The sequence below is a fragment of the Penicillium roqueforti genome (genome assembly GCF_015533775.1).
Source record: "Penicillium roqueforti strain LCP96 04111 chromosome Unknown scaffold_47, whole genome shotgun sequence".
Taxonomy (NCBI): domain Eukaryota; kingdom Fungi; phylum Ascomycota; class Eurotiomycetes; order Eurotiales; family Aspergillaceae; genus Penicillium; species Penicillium roqueforti.
In genome coordinates, this window is record NW_024067611.1 from 25,553 (window position 1) to 47,798 (window position 22,246).

The window sequence follows — 22,246 nt, forward strand, 5'->3', positions numbered from 1 at the left end:
GGCAAATTGATAGTGGGGCTACATTCATTGGTTTTACTATTCTGCGGCTATACTACTATTCAACTCGCCGAGTCTCGCATTCTACAATACCGTCTCTATATAGTTGCGGAAAATATCCAGCCCTCAATTTTTGGTTCTATAATATCTAGGAATATCTCAGAAAACCCCAATTGAGTGGCTTATAAATCTAGTTTAGTGTTTAATTCTTATTTTTTAATTCTTTTGTATTTTGCTTGAATAACACTGGTTTATCGCTCTTGTTGCCTGCCCGCTTGCTCCTAGGAATACCACTTCAGCTCTAGCGACCTAGGTATCCGCAAAAATATTCTAGACTAATCGATTATGTCTACTGGGGTGATCTAGCTGCCTATAACGAAATTTGAGTCCCCTTATTTGTCTAACGTACTCTAACGTATTTAAACTAGCAATCAGAAAATAACTTATCCTAGCTGAAGTCCGAGAGGACTTCCTAGGAGCTCTAGACCTTTTCGTGCCACCGCAAACCCAAACTATCAAATACCATTGGGGCCCCAGTGTTGGGTCCGGGTCCGGGTCCGATATCTCGACCCAACCCCGGGTTGTGCGACAGACTAAACCTTCGTCCGTTTCCTATCATAATTTTACGATTTGTATACCATTACTTACTACCGAGGACGGCAGCCACCTTCAGGAGGGGGCACCTATCAGGCTATGGCTGGTCATATGACCTGAGCCGTATATTATCATTAGACTAGACATTATAATATCATTATCTTTCCACCAGCTATAGGCTTTCACGCAACAGCAATAGAGGAAATAATATCAAAAGCAAAAGCCACAACCACGCCGGGTCGACAGAGACGATCCGCTCCTTGGATAAGAATAAGAGCCCGGATCTAGCTAGACAATTGAAAACAAGATGACATAAAGCAACGAACTTCTCTCAGCGCGAACTGTCTAGCCAAATGATCATGTGCAAAGCAGATGCAAATGCATTCAAGCCTGCATAGCTGACTCCCACAACCTGGGAATCTGGTCCGGGAACCCTCTGTTTGGACCTCAGATCTTTGACGGAGATTTGGCCTTGCAAGATATCGGATCGCTCCCAGAGTGCTGGTACACGCTCAGAAACATTTGAAATCGTCGCCCCGGTCCAATAGTCCACCGTAGTTCGCCAGTCTTCGCCGGCCAAATCAATCTTAACCAACGGACGGAAGTCAACATCCTTGAAAATCAAAATGACCCCATCTGGGCCAGCATAGTCCAACGCATACTTGAGTGAGGAAGTAGCGTATAAACCGGGTCCGAACTCGTTCTGAAGCGTGTATGAAGAGACGAGGGGCGCGAAGAGTGAGGCTAGGCTGACTATTGACGGACGTGATAAGCCCTTGTAAAGAAGATTGCCGCCAAGTGAATTGATGAATGTATTCATCAAATCAACGTAATTTTCATCACGGTTGTTCTTCTTTCCCTTCAGTTTTGTCTTAATGCAAGAAATAGTTGGCGGAAAAGATTGGAGGCGCGCAAAGGGGAAGACATCTTGAATCCTGTTTTGAGTAGGAGTTGTTGTGAGATTTGGGGGAATAAAGCTGGCATAAGAAAGCGCGGAAGCCTGGCGTCGGACAGGTTCTTCATAGATCTTGTCCATGAATGTTGCTGGTATCTTCCCTTCTTCAAACAAAATTGAAACAATCCAAAGACGCGGAGAACCCTGTGGGATCGAACGGTACTCATCTGTAAGAACATATGCGGGATCGCGAATGAGCTCTTCGAGCTCTTCCACCCCCTCAAGCCAAAAAAGGCTTGACAACGGTCCGATGAACAAGGAGACCTGCTCGCCATCCTCATATAGATACTGTGATATCTCTTCTGGAATGACACCGGGGAATTCAATTCCTGCAGCCCAAACAGGTTGGTAGTCGGTTGCGTACAGATCTAGTATATCTCTCTCGTCTCTCATTGTGAAGGTATTTTGGTCACTTCGAGTTTGAGATGGAGTTGGTGGCGAACGGCAAGAGCTCTTCGAGGTGGAGTCGTTATCACTGGTCAATGACGGTGGGGTTTTGGAATGTGGGACGCCTGGTTCGGTCTCGGCTAGCGGCAGTGGTGGTACAGCAATAGGAAGACTGATACTAGACGCAACTGTACCAGGGGAAAACTCCCGCTTTCTCTTTGAACTTCGAGCTTCCATTGTCAAGTAACAGAAAGGTGAGGTTGTCAAGGAAAAAAAAAAACCTTGGAAGAACAGAAATGGAAAGAGTTGTTGTGGTGGACGGAATTACGGTTATGAAAGGTTACCAGCGAAATTTTGCTGGATTACATGTATTATACCAGAACCTGTCAGGTGACCTAATAGTATACTCCCGATAAGCAAAAACATACACGTGACGTAATTAGCGTGTTGCATTTTATTGATGGTGCTTACTCAGGCCGCTCATGCCTACGCCCCGCAAAAAGGGCGGGTTTTGGTCACTGTATTCGAGCCCGCAGCTTTTGCGGGCTAGGTAGTAGTCTCGAGTACAGCGACCATCGAAGCCTTTTGGGCAGTAGAAAAGCATCGTTACTTTCAACAGAATGACTAAATCGGTCTCCTGGGCCAGGTCGTTTGGGTATACTCTGAATTAGACTAAGTGCTCATTAGAGGACTCTGAGCGGTCTCTGAGTAATCAGCGAGCATCCAATCAGACTCACTGAGTGCTCAGTGAGCGTTCATTGGATCTCACTGTTGAGTCACGTGAATATATCTGAGCAGCTCACTGAGTCGGAGCGCGGACTGAAATCTACTCAGTGAGCCTGGCTCTGAGCGCCCTCATAAAAGCGGCGGCAGCTAAGATAGGAAAACCCCACCCGGCAGAGGAAATCAAGTACGTATAGCTACCTACGTACTTGATTTCCTCTGCCACTTCTTGGCGTTCCCTTACCGTTTTATTGCTCACTGAGTAAAACCGAGCATGCTCCCGAGCGGTCTGATCCGCTTAACTACCGTGTAGCTACCTAGGTAGTCCGGGGATATTCCCAATTCCGGTTTATTACCTCGGTAGTTAGAACGTGACACACTCAAGTCACTTGATTAGCATGCAGGTACCGAGTTCGTCAATAAATAAATCAAATCAAATCAAACCCATCAACTAAATAAGCTTGTGCAAGGTGAATCTGCGCTATGGGGCGTCTCGGAATGCAGTGGAGTTGGGGAGGAGCCGAGGCACACAGTACTTCGGCAAAACGTCATGAACATCCATCCCATCCCCGGTGGTCTTAAGTTCTAAACGTTCTTCACCTCCTGACACATTCCATCTTCTTCTGCTCTTTATAGGTTCTACGTTACACCTGAAAATAGGTCAATAGGCCAAGCTCTTCCCATCATGTCTCAACCAGGAGCCGAGCAGAGCAAGGCAGCATCTGCTGCTGTTCAACAGAGTGATAACATCGCGCACGCGCTGGCGGGTGCAGGAGGGGGTGTTCTGTCGATGGTCTTGACGTATGCTTCCCGCATTTTCCCCATCGCTGCTGCTAACCCCATATCCATTCTAGATACCCTCTGATCACTCTGTCGACGCGAGCCCAAGTCGAGTCGAAGCGTGCGCACTCAACCACCCTTGATGCCATACGCCGCATCGTACAGAGGGAAGGTATATCTGGACTATATTCCGGCCTGGAATCAGCGTTGTTTGGAATCAGCGTCACCAATTTTGTGTATTACTATTGGTATGAATTCACGCGTTCGGCCTTTGAGAAGGCCGCCATCAAGGGAGGCCGAGCTTCGAAAAAGCTCACAACGGTGGAGTCTATGATTGCGGGGGCTATTGCAGGGAGTGCCACGGTGCTGATTACCAACCCAATCTGGGTCATCAACACTCGCATGACTGCCCGCAAGTCCGAGGCGGAGGCAACATTGCCTGGTGCCAAGAAAACGAAGGCATCCACCTTCAGCACCCTCATAGACCTGCTCCGGCAGGAGGGCCCCAAGGCTCTATTTGCAGGCGTCCTCCCGGCGTTGATCCTGGTGATCAACCCAATTCTGCAATACACTATTTTCGAGCAACTGAAAAATATAGTGGAGCGCCGCCGGCGTATGACGCCGAAGGATGCGTTCTACTTGGGCGCACTGGGAAAAATCTTGGCCACCAGCCTCACCTACCCATACATCACCATCAAGAGCCGAGCGCATGTGGCCAGCAGGGATGGCCCCAAGGAGAGCTTGAACGGAAGCCTGAAGAGGATCATTCAGGAAGAAGGCTGGAAGGGACTTTACAAGGGTAAACATTCTTTGGAAGTCATACTGGATGTTCACTAACATATCCTCAAAGGTATTGGACCGAAGGTCACCCAGAGCGCCATCACTGCTGCATTCCTTTTTGCATTCAAGGATGTGCTGTATGATCTGATGGTGTCTGCCCGTAGAAGAGGTCGCATCGCTAAATAGACAGGAAATGGCTCCAAGCCTACCGGACCTATGTGACAACTCATACAGCCACACTTCATGGGGAGACAAGGTCCGGACCCTCACTGTCCACTATGTATACTTGTTCGAGTACGAGGAATTCGAGCGGGCGGCTTTCACTTCACTTTCTCACTATAAAGAATGACTTGGTGAAGGTTCTTGAAGTTATTGGAGCTCCAAGGAGCCCTTCTAAAGCGATACCCAGGTACTCAAATATGTAGTTTAGTTATTTATTTGAAATTCACTCTTATACTCCTTTAATTAAAGAATCCATTTGGACCTGACCGCCTTATCTTTGATTCACCGCCCATCATCGCCTATACCCGCGTTATCGCGTTCTCGACGCGATTCTGCTCAATTTCTCCACACTTTCTCCTGTATCTTGTGCACTCTGGTTTTCAGTTCTGGCATTGATTCATCTGCCCCTCTGCCTCTCTGTGCCTCAATATTTCTTTGAGCTTCTACACGTATCTCTCCCAGGTGTGCTTCTCCCGGTCGTTTAGGTGGAAAACTCCTAATGCTTTGACAGTCCAAGCTTGCCTCTCCATCGTCGCATCATCACATTATCTTTGTGACCCTCGTACCACTAGTTAGAACTATCTGCGCTCGCTACGGATATTGTCTATCCCACCTATTCGAAACCAATATCTTGCGCGACTGTTTTGCCTAAGCTCTAATAGAGCTAGCTGTCAAGGCTATACCGGAACCATTAATTTCCCACCAAAGCCATCCAAAGACATAGGCTTCTTTCTTTTAAAGGAAGGAACAGAAACACACCCGAGGAATCGGCTAGTTGGAAGGCAACAACGGAAACCTCGCGTTTAGTGTGAACAAAGTGAGAGCCGGGGCCGATGTTATGTCTTTCTCACTTTGCCATCGTCCGACACCAGACGTGAGCCAGCCAAAATTCATATCAATCAAGTCGTTCATGTGAGAGCTTTCTTCTTTCTTTTCACATTCATACCTGACGCTTTTCTTCCCTTTCTAGCCTAGAACATCAGTTGTGCTTCTAAAATGTCTCACGGCTTTTCCAGTCTTAATGGCCAGGGTATAGTTCCTGCATTCCCTGGTCTGTCAGCCCGAAGCATCCCAGAAGATCCAGATATCCAACGCGAGACTCTGCGATTGCTAGTGCAGTATTCTAGGGTCTCTTCTCTACCGGAGAATCCGTCCACTCCGGCCACCTCTGGTAATACGAGAGACGAGGTCAGAGATGTCTGGCAGAGTCCGCGGACTGAAGTCCAACCTAGTGAGGGCTCACCTCTTCAAATATCACCTCGACTCATGGGTTCATCAAGTGGCAGCCATGCCACTCAACCTTCTCCTTCCCACTCTATCGCTCCTTCCTCTGGCAGTCCAATTCGGGTTTCCCCTCGCACTTCTTCGCGCGCTTCTTCCCGCGCTTCTTCCCGCGCTTCCTCCCACGCTCCTTCCAGGGCTCCTTCCCGACTTCCATCTCCCCAGTCTGTTTCTGTCTCTATCCCTTCCTCACATGGCATCTCTCCAAGTCACCGGGAGCGCCAACGGACTCTTAGGGAAAGTGTGGCAATCTCAAATGCCAGTAGGAACGATGAGATAACTGCACCCATGCCAAAGCAGCATTTCTCTTACTCACAGGGTGTCATGTCATCTGCCTCCAGATCCCCTCACTCCCGGTCAATATCGCCAACCTCCGAGCAAAATTTTATTCGTCGTTCTAGCCGAAATAGAGCCAAACCGATTAATTATTACGCCAATCCTTGGGTCAATGTTCCCGTTGAATCTGAAGAGCCAGACATTAATGTCGAAGCTATTCCGGACACAGTCGCGTCTTCTCCACAGGAGCCGCGTCGCGTTTTACCCCGTCGTCCAAATGTCCAAAAGCTGCTGTATAGCCGTGAGCTTGGAGGCGGAAATCATCGCCCCATTCTCGCCGATGTGGTCTCAGATCTGAGACCATGGAAATCATGGCAAGGCGCTTCGGGCGATCTGCTTGTTCTGGCTTGGTCGCCTGATGGTACTCAGTTTGCGGCAGGCGCCGCAGCTAAATCAGATGAACATAATATGCAGTACAACAAGACGAACAATCTCCTTTTAGGTGATCTTCAAAGCAATCGTCTAAGGGAAATTCCAGACCATTGGATTCCACGCCCCACAACTTCGACAGTTGATGACCCACGGCTGTTTATGAGTGTCAATAATATGCAGTGGATTGGCAACCGACTCTACACCGCTAGTTTTGACAAAACTGTCAAGATTTGGGACGTGGAATCAATCTGCAACGTATCCTGCACTCATACCTTGCAGCATGATTCCCGGGTGGCAGTGATGTCCGTCTCGAGATTCGATCCGGATATATTGGCTACAGGGACTGAATCAATTTTGGTCTGGGACACACGAGATCCCGAAAATATGACATCGACTCTCCTTCCCATCGACCGCGATGCACGGTATAAGCCCAACTTTGAGTTCTCATCGACGGCCCTGGCCTGGGGGCATACTCCGTCGACTAAGGAATTCTTAGCCGGAGGTCTGGCCGAAATAGGGGAGGATCCAGTATACAAAGGTCACCTAGGGTTATGGCGAGCTCGCGAATCTGCGTTTGAGACCATCAAGATGGCTTCCAACTCACTAAATGTCTTTGACATCAAATGGCACTCTTCGTTGCCCTTTTTTGCAACGGCCAGCCCTGAGGATCCTCACAACGCACGCATGAAAGGTATTGGCATTACCACGAAATCAATAGTGAGGGTGTTTAGCCTCAATTGTGACCTCCAAAAGCGCGTGCCGTCCGTGCTGGAATTCTCCTGCCCGGCCTTAGATATCAACGAGGTCAGTTTCTGTCCAATGGGTTCAAACAGCACATATGTCACCGCTAGTTGCACGGATGGAAAAACCTATGTTTGGGATAATCGGAGGGGCGATAGAATTCTTCACGAACTTCGCCATAACTCTCCCCTTAACCCGATGGATCACCAACGAAGCCGGGAAACGGCAGACGTGGGCGTCAGGGTAGCTCTGTGGGGTTCGTCTATGGACCAATTCTACACCGGTGCGTCCGATGGTGTTCTCAAACGATGGGATATTCGCCGGTCACCAGAAGATGTCCTCGTCGAGGATGTCGCATCTTTTGATGAGGAGATCATGTGCGCATCTTTCACCGATGATCAATCTCAACTCCTCGTCGGGGGGTCTGGAGGGGGCGTGCACGTGCTCTCATCGGGACCTTATTCGGATCCTAACATAGGAACTTTCCAGTTCGAACATGCCCCAGAACCCGAAGAGCATAGTGTTAGTGGTATCGTTGCGGGAAATCAGCTTGTCTCATCCGGCCAGGTTGTAAAGCACGAAACATTTGGGATGGGTCAAGGGCCCTCTTACACGGGGCCTTTTGCTATGTGGGCTAGGAACGCAAAAAAAAACGTTTCTCTTGGTCGAATTGGGGATCTTCCTTTGCTCAAAAGATATCAGAGCCAACAATTGGATGGACCACCGCCTGAAGATCGTCACGAACTCGATTTGAATCAGCGACAAGAGGTCGAAAGACAAATACAAATTGCCGAAATACGAAATCGAGGATTCCATAAGAGAAAACGCCAGGAGCCTTCTATGATCGTCTTTCAAGGCCCTATATATTTGTCTTCCCTTGGCTCTTCTCGGCCGGGGAAGAAGAGGAAGAAAAAAGCCGAGAGAATGGATGTGAAAAGGGAAGGAAATCAAGAGGGAAATGGAGCAGACAACAGAGAAGATAAAGCGAAAAAGAAATCTCGGACGAAAAAGAAGGCTCGCAGGTTCGCGTCTCGGATAATTAGCAACACAGAATATGTCGACCTTACTCTCCTGGATTCAGACACGGAGATGGAGACGTCAAACCGACATCGGTTCAACCTCGAGGAACTACTTGAGGCTCTTGAAGAAGATAACTGGTTCCCGGCTAGTGGGGAAATCGATCCTAACTTCCAAAAGGAGATCGTCTAATGTGGCAGCTTTCTTGATATTGTTGATGTGTTTTGCATAGCATTGAAGCGTGGAGTTCAGATTTGGTTGTTTTAAATAAATTCACGTTGCAGCGAACGGGTTTATCAATGATGTTTGTGTATGTATGATCGATAGGCTGCAATCTCGAATGTGGTAGCCTGTAGATATACAATGATGTTACTATATATATAACTATAGTTAACTAGTTAGTTAACTTACTGGTCATGGCCTGAATGATGACATTGGGGCACCGCCACCAGGGGAGGCGCAGTCTATATGCCTAAGGCCACAATTACCCGCTTACTCCCCGCTAAGTATATATCCATGGAAGAATCAAGAACTCCCTCCTCACTCTTTCTCTTACTCTCTCACTCTCTCACTCATCTCTCATCCTCCTTTTCAAACTTGACATTTTGATCATTACCACCATTGAAGCTTTCAGCCTTGCAACCTATTCAAGTCAATAATACCTGTCATCATGTCGTTTGCCCCGCCTTCCGGGCCTCCCCCGCCCTCGGTACCTGAGGGATGGACAGCGCAGTATGACGATCGATACCACGCTTGGTATGTATCTACTCATCTTAATAAAGAGCAAAGTACTCACAACCACACAGGTTCTATGTAGACCTTGCCACGGGCAAATCGCAATGGGACCGCCCCGAAGCCAATTCTCTCCCACCATCATACAGCAACGCCGGGCCAGGCGATCCAGCAGCAATAGCCAGTGCGGGGGACCAGAAGAAACACATGGGATCAAACAACCCCTATAACCCTTCAACAAATACTGGCCCAGGCAACACTAGCCCTAACACGATTGACGAAGACGCACGGCTTGCCGCCAAGCTCCAAGCCGAGGAAGACGCCCGGGCCGACACACGAGGAACCGGGGCCGGATTAGGAGATCGTGGCGCCTCATCAGACTACTACAACGATACCTCGCGACCGCAGTCCACCGGTCCAGGGGGATATGCGGCAGTTCCAGCGTCGTCGCATAGCCCGATGCCTGAGCAGGAACAGAAGCGCAGCAAGGGTGGGTTTTTGAGCAAGCTGATGGGCAAGAGCTCGAGCTCAAGCAGTAGGCCACCTCGGCCGCAGCAACAATACGCCTCGTACGCTCAGCAAGGTCCTCCCCCTGGTGCCTACTACGGTGGCGGTGGCTATCCTCCGCAGCATGGCCAACCTGCATATGGACCCGGACCGGGATACGGGGGTGGATATGGAGGATACCCACAGCAGGGTGGATATTACCAGCAGCAACCGCCTCGCAGGCAAGGTGGAGGAGGTATGGGAACTGCCGGTGCTGCTGCTCTGGGTGTTGGTGGTGGTTTGCTTGGCGGTATGCTGATCGCCGATGCTCTGGAGGATCATCATGATAACGATGATTACGGCGGCGGTGGCGGTGATGATTATGGTGGTGGTGATGACTTCGGAGGAGACGACTTCTAAGCTCGGCTGCGTTTCGATTTCTTTGATTGCTCTGCTTTTTTCTTCTTTCGTTACTAGGATGGACTCCGGCATAAGGGACAGGCCTCTGTACATCTCGAGGGACTCTAGGCGCTTTGACATCGGGAGGGATTTGGGAGGATTGCTTTTGTTTCGCCTAAATCGCTCTAGTCATTTATCGGTATTCGGCTCTATTTTTATGAGCCACGAGCACCTTCAGTGAACTTTGTATCATACTATTAGCCACGTGACAATGACAAGATACCATGTCAAGAACGGTCAATATAATAAAGCAATGATCTTCTATCCACGCCTCCGGGCAGGACCACTCGTATCTCTACCAGTTGAACCAGCCTGAGTCACATCGCTGGCCGTGGGGTTAGGTGCACCAGTGCCCGCCATCCAACTGGCCAGATCAAACCCGCCACCAGCCATGGCACTGGTAGTGGCACCGGTGATGGGCGAGGAGCGAGAGTGCTGCTCAAATTCGGCGCGCATCTCAGGATCCACTGGACAACAAAGTTAGGCACCCAACATTGGATTAGGGTCAATGGGGAATAGACATACTGTTATCCATGAGCTTGGGCATGACAAACATGAGACCCAGCGCGACAACTGCAAGCAAAACCATTGGGTTCTTGACAAGACTCAAGGGAGAGACTGCGATTCGATACAAAGTTAGCACAGCTATGGACAAATATTACAGGTTGTATCTGCGGGGAAGAGGAGGCAAGCTCACATTGAGCACGCTGCTCATAGAAGACCTTCCGTCCAAGGACCTTGGCCTCGACAACCACGTCAACTTGCTTCTTTCCAGTAACACCCACTACATATTTCTCCGCACCACGGTTATCCCACGGGTTCCCGCGAAAAGTCTCCCAGATTCCGAGAATGGATCCATCAGCCGCAACATCGACGCGGTAGGGGGCGAAGACGTAGCCACCAGCGGAGCAGATATCGAGCAAGTAGGACTCGGGCTGAGCATCCGGATTGGAGGATGGAAGATCATGGAACACGAACGTCGCCGAGCGAGTCAGCGATGCGGACAGGATGTGGTCTTTCCCACTAGAGGGGAGAGTGGTGAGAGTGGCATGGCTGGTTGCGGGGAGGACATGCGGGTTTGGGAGGGAACTAGAGACGGGAATGGTAATTGTCAAAGAGCTGGCAGACACCAGACTGCTAATCCCTAGCAGGAGAAGAGAGGAGAGCGAGAAATGCATGGCGGAGATGTGTGTTGCTGTGGAAGACGGAGGGCCATGAACCGATCAAGCAGTGTCCGCATCACGTGATTATTCTCTTCTAGCTCTTAGATGTACGACATAACACCTCGAATCACCGAAACCACCACCTTATTTCCCAAATCTCAGCAGATCATGCCTGTCTACCTCATCTCCAGGTACACATACTTCCGCACAGTCCAACTGTCTCCGACAAGAGAGACATATCATTCTAACGCTATATGAATAGGATCGCGGATCCCCTCTTCGCCCTGGCTATGGGTGTCTCTGCTGCCCTCACCCGCATCCGCCGTGACCAGCGCGAGCAGTACCCCGAGCGCGCTTCAGAAATCACCTACGGAAGCATCGTACAAACGAGCGGGCATCGGTTACAGCGGTGGTGGAACGGAGACTTCCAGGATGTTTAAACGGGATTTTGATACATCATCGGTTTGGAGTTTTGGTTTGGGAGATCCTCGCAAAGAGAATTAATATTGATGGTTGAATCTTGTATTTCTATATGTATATATACTGGCCGTCGTGTATGGATTGGTCACTCTCATCACTTGCGCGAGGTTCCGGGAGGATGTAATCCTGTATACCTTCACTCTTCAATGCAAGTGTGGAGGTAGGTCCGAATGGGGCCTAAGTCCAACAAGACCAGTTAGTTAATACTATGATCTACAATGTACAAGAGACTTGTGTTTTTATTAAAAGAAAATTGATTCACTAGGATTTTTTTCCCTAGAAAGAGATAACCTTGTATCTATGCAATCATGCGCAAAAGGAAACCTTGATAACCCATAAGTTCGTAAAACAAGACGTGAAAAGGAAGCGAGTGCCAAATGGCAAACAAGCAAGTCATTCAGAGCGAAACATTTAGTCAAGCTCCTCGGGCTTCTCCTCGACCTCGTCAGCGGAGCGAGCACCCTCGGGGGCACCAGCGCCAGGGGGAGCCTGGCCACCGTAGGCAGCGGAGATGATGGGGTTGGCAACGCTCTCAAGTTCCTTCTGCTGGGACTCGTATTCCTCCTTCTCGGCGGTCTGGTTGCTGTCGAGCCAGCCGATGACCTCGTTGATCTTGTCCTCGACCTTCTTCTTGTCATCGTCGTTGATCTGGAGCTTGCCCTCGGAAAGGGTGTTCTTGAGGGAGTAGGCGTAGGACTCAAGGCCGTTCTTAGCCTGGATACGGGCAGACTCAAGCTCATCCTCCTCCTTGTACTTCTCAGCCTCGGAAAGCATGCGCTCGATCTCTTCTTTGGAGAGACGACCCTTATCGTTGGTGATGGTAATCTTGTTGGACTTTCCGGTACCCTTCTCGAGAGCGGAGACGTTCATGATACCGTTGGCATCAACATCGAAGGTGACCTCAACCTGGGGAACACCACGGGGGGCAGGGGGAATGCCAGTAAGTTCGAACTTTCCGAGGAGGTTGTTGTCCTTGGTGCGGGCACGCTCACCCTCGAAGACCTGGATCAGGACACCGGGCTGGTTATCAGAGTAGGTGGAGAAGGTCTCGGACTTCTTGGTGGGAATAGTGGTGTTGCGCTTAATCAAAGGAGTCATGACACCACCGGCGGTCTCAATACCGAGGGAAAGAGGGGCAACATCGAGAAGCAGGATCTCGTTGGTAGACTTGGAAGACTGGTCACCGGACAGGATAGCGGCCTGGACGGCGGCACCGTAGGCAACGGCCTCATCGGGGTTGATGGACTTGTTGGCATCCTTGTTGAAGAAGTCGGAGACGAGCTTCTGGATCTTGGGGATACGGGTGGAACCACCGACAAGGACAATCTCGTGAACGGAGGACTTGTCAATCTTGGCGTCACGGAGGACGCGCTCGACGGGCTCCATGGTACCACGGAAGAGGTCCTGGCAGAGCTCCTCGAAACGGGCACGGGTGATAGAGGTGTAGAAGTCGACACCCTCGAAGAGAGAGTCGATCTCGATAGAGGTCTGGGCAGCGGAAGAGAGGGTACGCTTGGCACGCTCGCAAGCGGTGCGGAGACGACGGAGAGCACGGGCGTTGGTGGTAAGATCCTTCTTGTGCTTGCGCTTGAACTCGTTGACGAAGTGGTTGACCAGACGGTTGTCGAAGTCCTCACCACCCAAGTGGGTGTCACCGGCGGTGGCCTTAACCTCGAAGATACCCTCCTCAATGGTCAGGAGAGAAACATCGAAAGTACCACCACCAAGATCGAAGATCAGAACGTTGCGCTCACCCTCGACCTTCTTGTCAAGACCGTAGGCAATGGCAGCGGCAGTGGGCTCGTTGATGATACGGAGGACGTTGAGACCGGCAATGAGACCGGCGTCCTTGGTAGCCTGACGCTGAGAGTCGTTGAAGTAGGCAGGGACAGTAATGACAGCGTTATTGACGGTGCCACCGAGGTAAGCCTCGGCGGTCTCGCGCATCTTGACGAGGATCATGGCGGAGATCTCCTCAGGAGTGAACTGCTTGACCTCACCCTTGAACTCAACCTCGATGACGGGCTTGGTAGCCTTCTCGATGACCTTGAAAGGCCAGTGCTTCATATCGGCCTGGACCTCAGCGTCCTGGAAGCGACGACCAATGAGACGCTTGGCATCGAAGACAGTGTTGTGGGGGTTCATAGCGACTTGGTTCTTGGCGGCATCACCGATGAGACGCTCGGTGTCGGTGAAACCGACGAACGAGGGGGTGGTGCGGTTACCCTGGTCGTTGGCGATGATTTCAATGCGGTCATCACGGAAGACACCCACACAGGAGTAGGTGGTTCCCAGATCAATACCGACGGCGGGAGCCATGGTGAATGTGTGTAATCGTTAAAAAGAAAAAAAGGATAGAAAGAGACTGGTCACTGACGAGGATAGTGTACAGAGAGTAGAAGGGTATTTGATAGTGAGAGAGGAAAGAAGAGAAGAGGGTTGAAGGCTGCGAAAAGCTGCTATATAGTGAGCGGTGTATTGCCCCAGAAGCTTCTAGAGGGAGCCTTCCACGGGAATCCATGAGATTCCACGAGCTTCGATGGCCCAACAACCACCTCATTACGTCCTTCATTAAGACTCTAGTAGGTTCCAGACGAGCCCAGTGGAGTCTTGAGGTGTCTACATTACTTGATTATGTCTAACTTTAGCGTCGACGATGTCAATTCCTTTTTTTTTTTTTTCCTCTCTGATTCATATGGGTTTTCTTTGCCGTTCTCAGCTTTCTTTATGGCGGGGCTGTATGATGTAATGGTGGGCTGACTTCCAAGGTGTCAGAGTGTGGTATTGTGGTATGATACAGCCTGCATACACGTCGCCATAGGGACCGCCTGGTATTCTCTGTGTGGTGGCCATCTCGTGCCGGTATTATTGGTACTGGTACTGTCAATTATGTATGCGTCATAGTGAATTCATGACCCGACCACTTCCCCCACCCCGTTCGACCAGAGTTTTCCAGCTGACTTCGGCCGGGGTTTCTCCGGTCCGGGCGGGGAATCCGGGCAGAAATCAGAACGTACGACTCGGCGGTCATATGACCAACCGGTGGTCAGTGCACAAGTGGGGCTGACGTAATCTGTACGCCCCTTGCAGCCTGAGGCAGAACCTGAATTCTCTAAAATGTCGATCTCAACATGTCGAGGTGAACTTCCTAACTAACTCGAAGACTGTGTTGTATGTTGTCTAGTTATTTCTTTTGATCTCACTCACAGAACCTAATATATTATCATTCAAATAATATAGCCCAGAATCTATGTATAAAAACTATTTCATCCAATCTATGTTGTTCTTATTGCGGAGCGAAGCGTAGCAATTATATACTTCATTTCATACCAGTAACGAACCTTGGAACAACCCTATAATTCCCCTGCCAAGTATATATATATATTCTAGATATACGGAGTATCATCTACAAAATCTAAACAAGAGACTGGTTAGCCCTATTTTCCCTATTTTCCCTCTTATTTCTTATTCTTTTTAAGCCTAAAAAAAAAAAAAGCTTTTGGCTTGCGCCATCCGCGCTAAGCATTTGTCCGCACCCCTGTAGCTGTAACGATGTGATGGCATTAGCCTGGACTCGTCCAATGGGGCATTTCTCTATGGGAATTGCGAATATTTACTCCAGTCGCACAACATGAGCTATTTTATTTAAATAACTTCATGCAAAATATATTCCATGGGCTATCGGAAATCTTCTTAAACATGTTCGCTGCACTGAAGCGTAAGAGACTCGAGGAAACCCCCACCGAGGTCGAAATAGAACAAGAGATTATGGGTTCAGAAGGCTCCGAGTTCTCTAAAGACCCAAAGGTGGCAGAGACTGCGGTAGATGAAGAGAACCTCCATTTCAAGGGAGAATCAGCCGCCATTGAACAAGAAATACACGATAATCCCGAGATTGCTGCATTGCCCTTGCCCGTGAGACATCTGATCAATTTGACCGACGACCCCAGCTTACCGACAATTACCTTCCGTTACTTTGTGCTCGCCATCATCTTTGTTGTTCCTGGTGCCTTTCTGTCGCAGATGAGTCACTTCCGCACTACCACGGCACCATACTCCATCTTCTTTGTTCAAATCGCCTGTCACTATGCCGGGCACTTTATGGCCAGAGTCCTTCCTGACTGGAGGATCGGTCTACCTGGTACTCGCTTTTCTTTTAGCCTGAATCCGGCCCCATGGAGCATCAAGGAGCATGTCTTGGTCACATTGACTGCAGCGTCTGGGGCTACGTACAATCTAGGATATGCCCCCATCGTGCTCGCAGAGCTTTGGTACGGTACACGAATCAATCCGGCGGTTGCAATCTTCTTCATGCTTTCAATTGTGTGGATTGGTTACTCCTTTGCTGCGCTTGCCCGACAACTCCTTTTGCCTGACCCGGAATACATCTGGCCCCAAGCTTTGATGCAAACCACATTGTTCGAAACTTTTCGCAAAACAGACAACTCCTCTGCTCTCGCACGGCGCCAGATGAAGGTCTTCTTCTTCGCGCTTCTGGGGATGACCATGTGGCAATTCCTTCCAGAGTACGTCTTCCCATTCACCTCATCTCTGGCCTTCCTCTGCTGGGTGGCACCTCGCAATCCGGTGGCCAACTTTATCGGCTCAGGCATTGGTGGCATGGGCTTCCTCAATCTCTCGTTGGATTGGTCCAATGTGAATTGGAATGGATCCTCAATCATGACGACCCCATACTGGACACAGGTCATCTTGTTCTTGGCATTTGCTTTCAATTGTTGGGTCCTACTTCCTGCAGCGAAGTGGGGGAGTCTAGGTTCCTTCAAGCATGGACTCATGTCAAACAACCTTTTCCTAAGCAACGGTACAGAATACCCAACCCTGGACGTACTCACCCCAGACTATCATCTGAACGTGACCGCTTACGAGGAGTATGGGCCGATGTATATGGGCTTGCAAAATGTGTGGGCGACATTCTTCGACTACGCGAAACTTCCAGCAGCGGTCACTTGGATCTTGACCTTTGGATACGCACAGATTTCCGGGAATATCCGAAGAATCTGGTCATCCCGCAATGCAGAGAAATCCACGAAGAACGACAGCATTCATCACCAGTATCACGATCGTCTCAATGTTATCCAGAGACAATACAAAGAGATTCCATGGTGGTGGTATGGTATTCTATTTTCGGTAGCTTTTGTGATTCTGATTATATTCTTCGCACTCGGTCATCTATTCATCCCAATCTGGACGTTGTTTGTGGCACTTTCGAGTGCTGCCATTCTGGTCATCCCCTTTGCTTGGCTTTACGCCATTTCCAACTACCAGCTTGAGACCGGCTCATTCAATGAACTCATGTATGGCTACATGGTCCATACAAAAGCCGGCGAGGCCCACCAACACCCCTGTGGTCCTTCGGTCTATGGAGCTATTGCAGGTGACGCCTGGTATCGGGCACAGTATATGCTCCAGGACCAAAAGATTGGCCACTACATGCACATTCCACCCCGCGCGGTTTTCTTCTCCCAAATTTTCGGCACTTGTATGGGTGTTCCAATCAACTATGCCGTCATGCGTTGGATCATGGACACCAAAGGAGATTATCTGACTGGCAAAAAAACAGATCCACTGAATCAGTGGACAGGACAGTCCCTGCGGACCTCCAACACAATGGGAGTTCAGTACGCTGTACTTGGTCCAAAGAGGCTTTTCGCTGAGACGGAAATGACCGTGCTTCCCTGGTCATTCCTTGTAGGGGCGGTGATTCCTCCTATTCTCTTCTGTTTCCACCGCTTCTTCCCCCGGCTTCGAATTGACTTGTGGAACGTCAGTATCTTTTTTGGGGGATTGGCGATGTTCTACGGTAACATTAGTACTGGTTACACATCTGCCATTATTGGTGGATATATTGTAATGTATTGGGCTTACCGTCGCCATTTCGAGGTCTGGAAGCGATACAACTACCTGATTGCTGCTGCGTTTGATGCTGGATTCAACCTCAACATGTTGCTCGTCTTCTTCTTTTTCGGAGCGGGGAAGCAAGTCTCGATGCCAAAATGGTGGGGCAATAATGCAACGTCTGTGGAAAGATGCTTTGCTCTGGACAGCTGATTTACTTTCGTAATTGACAGAAGAATAGCTGATATCATAAGTTCTAATATGAAATTTGCCTCTTCATGGTTCACAAATGCAGACAAAGAAGCGTTCTAGTATGTAATATTGTCGATAGCCTGGGACTATCGCTTGCCCATATCAACAAGTTAGATATGTCTATTTTGTTATGTAGGTATTTCCAATAGTTTACTTACTTTGCTCTTTCAGTTCCTCTTTCTATTGGTACTTGTACTTGATGCCTCAGGGCAGGATTTGTCACGGGGTTTGATCACCCGCGACCGCCAATCAGACGGCGAGAGCGCCCTTGCAGCTTGTTTTGGTTCGAGGGGGAAAGACCTTACTTTGCAGACCGTCTTTTAAATTCCCCTTGTCCCTTTCCACCAACCATCCTTCCTACAATTCTCCATCCACCCCCTGAATAAACCTCATTATGTCTGACCAGGCGACTATTTCCAACTCCAACGACGAGGCCTTTGCCAAGGGCAAGGGCAAGGCTGACCCCACCCAAGATATGAGCATGGACGAGGAGAGCGAGTCTGAGAGCGAGAACGAGATTGTGAGTCTCCAATTTCTACGCGCAATTGCTTCTTTTATGCTGACTTCCTTGCGTGTGACCAGGCCGACAATGGTATGTGTACCCCACTGTCACCCAAGCAACCCATGTCTGAATGACCACATGCGCCTGAACGGCCACCAATTGCCTCCATACTGACCCTTTCTGTTCCTATACTGTAGATGAAGAGGATGACACACAAGACAATCTCAACGACCCCATCGACCAGAGCAACATCATCCAGGGTGGCCGACGCACACGCGGCAAGGTCATTGACTACTCCAAGATCTCCACCGACGAGATGGAGGACGACGAGGATGACGATGAGGAATACGAGGTCCGCGAGGACACCCAGACCAACGATGATGATCAGATGCGCGACTAAGCTCGATGAATACAAAACTTCCGGGTGGCATGGAATTGCTTTGAACGATAGGCGCCACGGGTCGGTCCACGATGTTTTTTTCCCGTGTGTCCAAAACATGTCTCGCGATTCTGTGATGACAATGAATCAATGAATATCTCTTCGGAAAAAAAATTTTCCAACCCCGTTAATATACACTTAATCCATTGACTACGGGTTGGCCCATTTTTAACCTATGATGTAACTTGTAGACCAAATGGATATCTCCAAGGCATAGCTTAGAATGAGCAATGCTTTGCCCGTTTCATTCCATAATCAATCCTAAATGACCAGATAAACAATAGCAGATGCCCATGCGAACCACATCTGCTGTGTATCCCGCGTGTCGGTTTCCAGTACTTGGGCTATCACGTGCTGTTCAGCGAATGATAACGCTATGGCCACTTTGATGTTTTTATCTCCGCAAGCATCAAACATCGAGGACTCGAACAGTGATAGACTTGCGTTTGACCCTTGCGAGATGCTCGATTGCCGTTGAAGAGCTTATCGATCTGCAATCCATGTTCCTCCTCTTGCTCTATCGCGAACTCTAGCTACACTCCACGACCGTCATGGCTTCACGGTACGTTTCTCCCTCCGTTCGTTATGAGGTGTCCTTCAGTCGGCTAATGCAGCATTAATCTGAATAGCTTTCCGCGTCAACGTGATCCCCGCGCCTCTTCGTCTCTTTTTGATCAATACGGTGGCGACTCACGCCAAGCTAGCAGATCGCCTGCCCAACAACCAGGTGGATACGGGTACGGAGGCTACCCCAGTCCAGCACTTAATGGTTATGCGAGTAGCGGTGCAGCTGGAGGTGGATATCAAAGCGCATCGCCCGACAAAAAGTGCGTTGAATGGCTCATGATCTTTTAAGATCGCCCGTCGTTCTTTCATGTATAGTTGTTAACCAAGGCTTTGATATAGGGGACATTACTCCGATGCAGTTCTCTCATCTCTCGAGTCACAAAATGACGCCGAAGTTGAGGGTATTAGTGCCAAGGTCAAAATGTTGAAGGATGTAAGAAGCCTCGCACCCATACTTCCAGACCCAACTAGGGCAGTTAGTAGTTTGAAATAACAAACCGCTGACAAGAAAACCATCTAGATCACACTTGCAATTGGCGATGAAATCCGAGACACCACACATATCACCGACCTCAACGATTCATTTGATAACACGCGAGTCCGACTCCGGGGGAATATGAACCGTATGCTTCGCATGGCCGAGAGCACCGGCATCGGCTGGCGAGTCTGGCTCGGCTTCTTTTTCGCTGTCTTCCTCCTGTTCTTCTATGTGTGGATATTCTGAACGTATACCCTTGCTGTCTTTCTAAGACTGCACTCGCGCTCTATACCATGTCGATCACGCCCGACTTTCTTGTCTTTATCATCTTTAATCTCTCGTCTTACTTCACGGAAAACCCAGCGACTTGCTCTTTACTTGATCTTAATCGAGTCACGCACATGACTTTTCAATTTCTTCAGCATGGAAACCTTGGCTTTGGCGCTATGAGGTGTTTTGGGACTATGGATTCTTTGAGCTATGTATATGCAATAATGCAAAACCCTGCCATTGGCTTACATACCGCTTTCAAGTCAACAAGTTGGGACCTGTCTGGTTTTCATCTCTGGAGATAATTCAGGAGAGGTCATGGCTTTGATATTGGAAGATGTTTCAAGTAACCCGTACATAATGCATATAAAACAATATACAGGGACTGCCTTAACATAACAAACCATTCTACGTGTTGAGCCTTACTTTCCAGGACTGTGGATATTCACAATGCGTTTGAAGCCACGTTCATTGAACTTGCTCATATAATATATTATGTTACAAGGAGGTATCATAAGTTGCCACCAAAACTCCGAGATAGACCCCCCAAGATCTATCCTTTTACGCTGACACAAAACGCCGCAGAGGAACATAACAAGTATACCATTATAATGGATGTCTTTAGTTCAGACTATCCCTAGGCCCACCGATGTGCCGCGGGAACCTTCTCGCAAACCCGCTTCGTCGACTACCCTGACTGGTTATGGATGCGCGTAGCTCTTCGTCGCTGTAAAGCATGCTGCTAGAATCAAACGCATCGCCACCACCGCTCCAGCGATTGAGGAAACGGCGCTGGGCTTCAGTCTCGGGCTCGCGGCGCAGAGTCGGAGGTGGAGGCAAACCACGAGTGTTTGGCGTACTGGTGCGGAAGTTCTCGGGAAACCTGGTTTGAATAATACTGGTTTCGTTTTCCTCTTCATCACTCAGCTCTTCTTCGCTGTCTGTGTGCTGCCATTCCCCTTCTTGCTCCGAGCCTTGCTCTGCCGCATCAGGGATATCATCGTCGAGGTCGCGCGTCATGCCTTCGCTCACACTCTCACCGTCGGCAGTAGGTATGTCCGCATCTAAATCAGGCTGGTTGTCGAAATCGTCCTCTTCGTCGTCATCATCATACAGGCCTGAGCCCTCATAGTCGTCATCGGGGAAGCCTTCAGGGATGTCATCATCCAAGTCGCGCTCCATGTATTCCCCTTCGTCGCCAATGTCATCTTCCTCAAGCCCTTCTTCGCCTTCTTCGATAAGACCCGAGACCTCCTCCTCCGCGTTGGGGATATCGTCATCCAAATCGCGCTCCATGCCTTCCTCCTCCCCTATTTCCCCTCTCTGCAACCCCGTGTCATCATCCATGATGCCTTCTCCCTCTGCAGCTTCCAACTCCGCCGCAGCAGCCTGTAGTGCCTCTTCCCGCTCTGCTTCCTCCTCTTTCATCCCGAGCATGGTCTTGGCGCACCCCGCCGGCCTGATCCATGAGTACCCGAACGACGCGATGTTCAATTTTCGAGCGCGTAACGAGCGTTCTTCCGCGGCCAGTGTGGCGATTGTGTTGGCAGGAGAGCGGGATGGCATGAATGAGCGATTACTGCTGGACGTGCCGCCAGCATTGCGTCGGGCGAGATGGTTGGCAGCGGAGTTGTCGCCAGCCTGTTGATCGGAGGTGGAGCGATATGGCTGGGAAGATCCGAACCAAAGTTCATGGGACTATCAAGTTGTTAGTTTCCTCCGGGGCTGATTGAGAAGCTTGAATCGGCAGAGCCTGGCACTTACGTCGCGCGGGGTGATGGATGAAAGGGTGAGCATCGCTGCAATAATTGCTGTTTCAAGGCTAGATTTGCGAATACTCTGCCTATTTTGAGGTATCTGCTTATAGAGCTTTGCGGGGATGTCTTGCGACTTGGAGATACAGTGCTTTGTAGCCGTTTGTTTATGTTGTGGCGAATGGAGTTGCAACTGTTGCTAGGCCCACTGTTGCTAGGACTTCGGGACGCATGTGAAATCGGATTATGTTGGAAAGAAGAGGATAACTATAGAGAAGAACAATTGCAGATGTCAATATAGGCGTACGATATAATGCAAGGTCGGAGAAAGCGCGAACGCAAAAAAAAGCCGGAGCTCCACCGCCAATCAATTCGTCTATGCGGGGGATCCGTCAACCCTACGGAGTATATACAACTTACTACAGCATACATATAGATCGTCAGATATATAGGCAGTATACTCCGTGTATATATATACACAGACTATTTGGCAATTTGAGGTTAATCATATTCTAGTAGTATATCTGTCTCCTATTAACACTGAAAATATTCATCGCTCTTAACAATAGTCTATATTGGATGGATATAATCAAAACCACCAAGTGTATGTTTAGTTTCAGTCC

The 22,246-nt window shown here is 49.4% G+C and overlaps 11 protein-coding genes across 11 annotated transcripts; 7 read left to right on the forward strand and 4 right to left on the reverse strand.

Moving 5' to 3' along the window:
- Positions 1-922: 922 nt before the first annotated feature.
- LCP9604111_9391 (uncharacterized protein) lies at positions 923-2,170 on the reverse strand (the record flags this gene model as incomplete). The annotated part of the gene is made up of 1 exon (XM_039077640.1): positions 923-2,170. One exon carries the CDS (start codon positions 2,168-2,170, stop codon positions 923-925), a length of 1,248 nt encoding a protein of 415 aa, XP_038924580.1.
- A 1,171-nt stretch (positions 2,171-3,341) lies between these two features.
- pmp47 (putative peroxisomal membrane protein Pmp47) lies at positions 3,342-5,413 on the forward strand (the record flags this gene model as incomplete). Its single annotated transcript, XM_039077641.1, has 5 exons — positions 3,342-3,457; positions 3,511-4,235; positions 4,287-4,353; positions 5,343-5,350; positions 5,409-5,413. The coding sequence occupies 5 exons, from the start codon at positions 3,342-3,344 to the stop codon at positions 5,411-5,413; spliced, it is 921 nt and encodes a 306-aa protein (XP_038924581.1).
- A 21-nt stretch (positions 5,414-5,434) lies between these two features.
- On the forward strand, positions 5,435-8,377 carry LCP9604111_9393 (WD repeat protein; the record flags this gene model as incomplete). The annotated part of the gene is made up of 1 exon (XM_039077642.1): positions 5,435-8,377. The coding sequence occupies one exon, from the start codon at positions 5,435-5,437 to the stop codon at positions 8,375-8,377; it is 2,943 nt and encodes a 980-aa protein (XP_038924582.1).
- A 478-nt stretch (positions 8,378-8,855) lies between these two features.
- Positions 8,856-9,823, forward strand: LCP9604111_9394 (WW domain-containing protein; the record flags this gene model as incomplete). Its single annotated transcript, XM_039077643.1, has 2 exons — positions 8,856-8,941; positions 8,992-9,823. 2 exons carry the CDS (start codon positions 8,856-8,858, stop codon positions 9,821-9,823), a joined length of 918 nt encoding a protein of 305 aa, XP_038924583.1.
- Positions 9,824-10,123: 300 nt separating this feature from the next.
- LCP9604111_9395 (uncharacterized protein) lies at positions 10,124-11,040 on the reverse strand (the record flags this gene model as incomplete). Its single annotated transcript, XM_039077644.1, has 3 exons — positions 10,124-10,329; positions 10,388-10,480; positions 10,560-11,040. The coding sequence occupies 3 exons, from the start codon at positions 11,038-11,040 to the stop codon at positions 10,124-10,126; spliced, it is 780 nt and encodes a 259-aa protein (XP_038924584.1).
- Positions 11,041-11,193: 153 nt separating this feature from the next.
- On the forward strand, positions 11,194-11,465 carry LCP9604111_9396 (uncharacterized protein; the record flags this gene model as incomplete). The annotated part of the gene is made up of 2 exons (XM_039077645.1): positions 11,194-11,216; positions 11,288-11,465. 2 exons carry the CDS (start codon positions 11,194-11,196, stop codon positions 11,463-11,465), a joined length of 201 nt encoding a protein of 66 aa, XP_038924585.1.
- Positions 11,466-11,916: 451 nt separating this feature from the next.
- On the reverse strand, positions 11,917-13,824 carry hsp70 (molecular chaperone Hsp70; the record flags this gene model as incomplete). The annotated part of the gene is made up of 1 exon (XM_039077646.1): positions 11,917-13,824. The coding sequence occupies one exon, from the start codon at positions 13,822-13,824 to the stop codon at positions 11,917-11,919; it is 1,908 nt and encodes a 635-aa protein (XP_038924586.1).
- A 1,380-nt stretch (positions 13,825-15,204) lies between these two features.
- Positions 15,205-17,574, forward strand: LCP9604111_9398 (OPT family oligopeptide transporter; the record flags this gene model as incomplete). The annotated part of the gene is made up of 1 exon (XM_039077647.1): positions 15,205-17,574. One exon carries the CDS (start codon positions 15,205-15,207, stop codon positions 17,572-17,574), a length of 2,370 nt encoding a protein of 789 aa, XP_038924587.1.
- Positions 17,575-18,007: 433 nt separating this feature from the next.
- LCP9604111_9399 (histone H2A.Z-specific chaperone CHZ1) lies at positions 18,008-18,515 on the forward strand (the record flags this gene model as incomplete). Its single annotated transcript, XM_039077648.1, has 3 exons — positions 18,008-18,133; positions 18,196-18,205; positions 18,313-18,515. The coding sequence occupies 3 exons, from the start codon at positions 18,008-18,010 to the stop codon at positions 18,513-18,515; spliced, it is 339 nt and encodes a 112-aa protein (XP_038924588.1).
- Positions 18,516-19,105: 590 nt separating this feature from the next.
- On the forward strand, positions 19,106-19,845 carry LCP9604111_9400 (SNARE domain- containing protein; the record flags this gene model as incomplete). The annotated part of the gene is made up of 4 exons (XM_039077651.1): positions 19,106-19,116; positions 19,184-19,381; positions 19,461-19,554; positions 19,642-19,845. 4 exons carry the CDS (start codon positions 19,106-19,108, stop codon positions 19,843-19,845), a joined length of 507 nt encoding a protein of 168 aa, XP_038924589.1.
- Positions 19,846-20,490: 645 nt separating this feature from the next.
- On the reverse strand, positions 20,491-21,666 carry LCP9604111_9401 (uncharacterized protein; the record flags this gene model as incomplete). Its single annotated transcript, XM_039077652.1, has 2 exons — positions 20,491-21,567; positions 21,634-21,666. The coding sequence occupies 2 exons, from the start codon at positions 21,664-21,666 to the stop codon at positions 20,491-20,493; spliced, it is 1,110 nt and encodes a 369-aa protein (XP_038924590.1).
- Between the last annotated feature and the right edge of the window lie 580 nt (positions 21,667-22,246).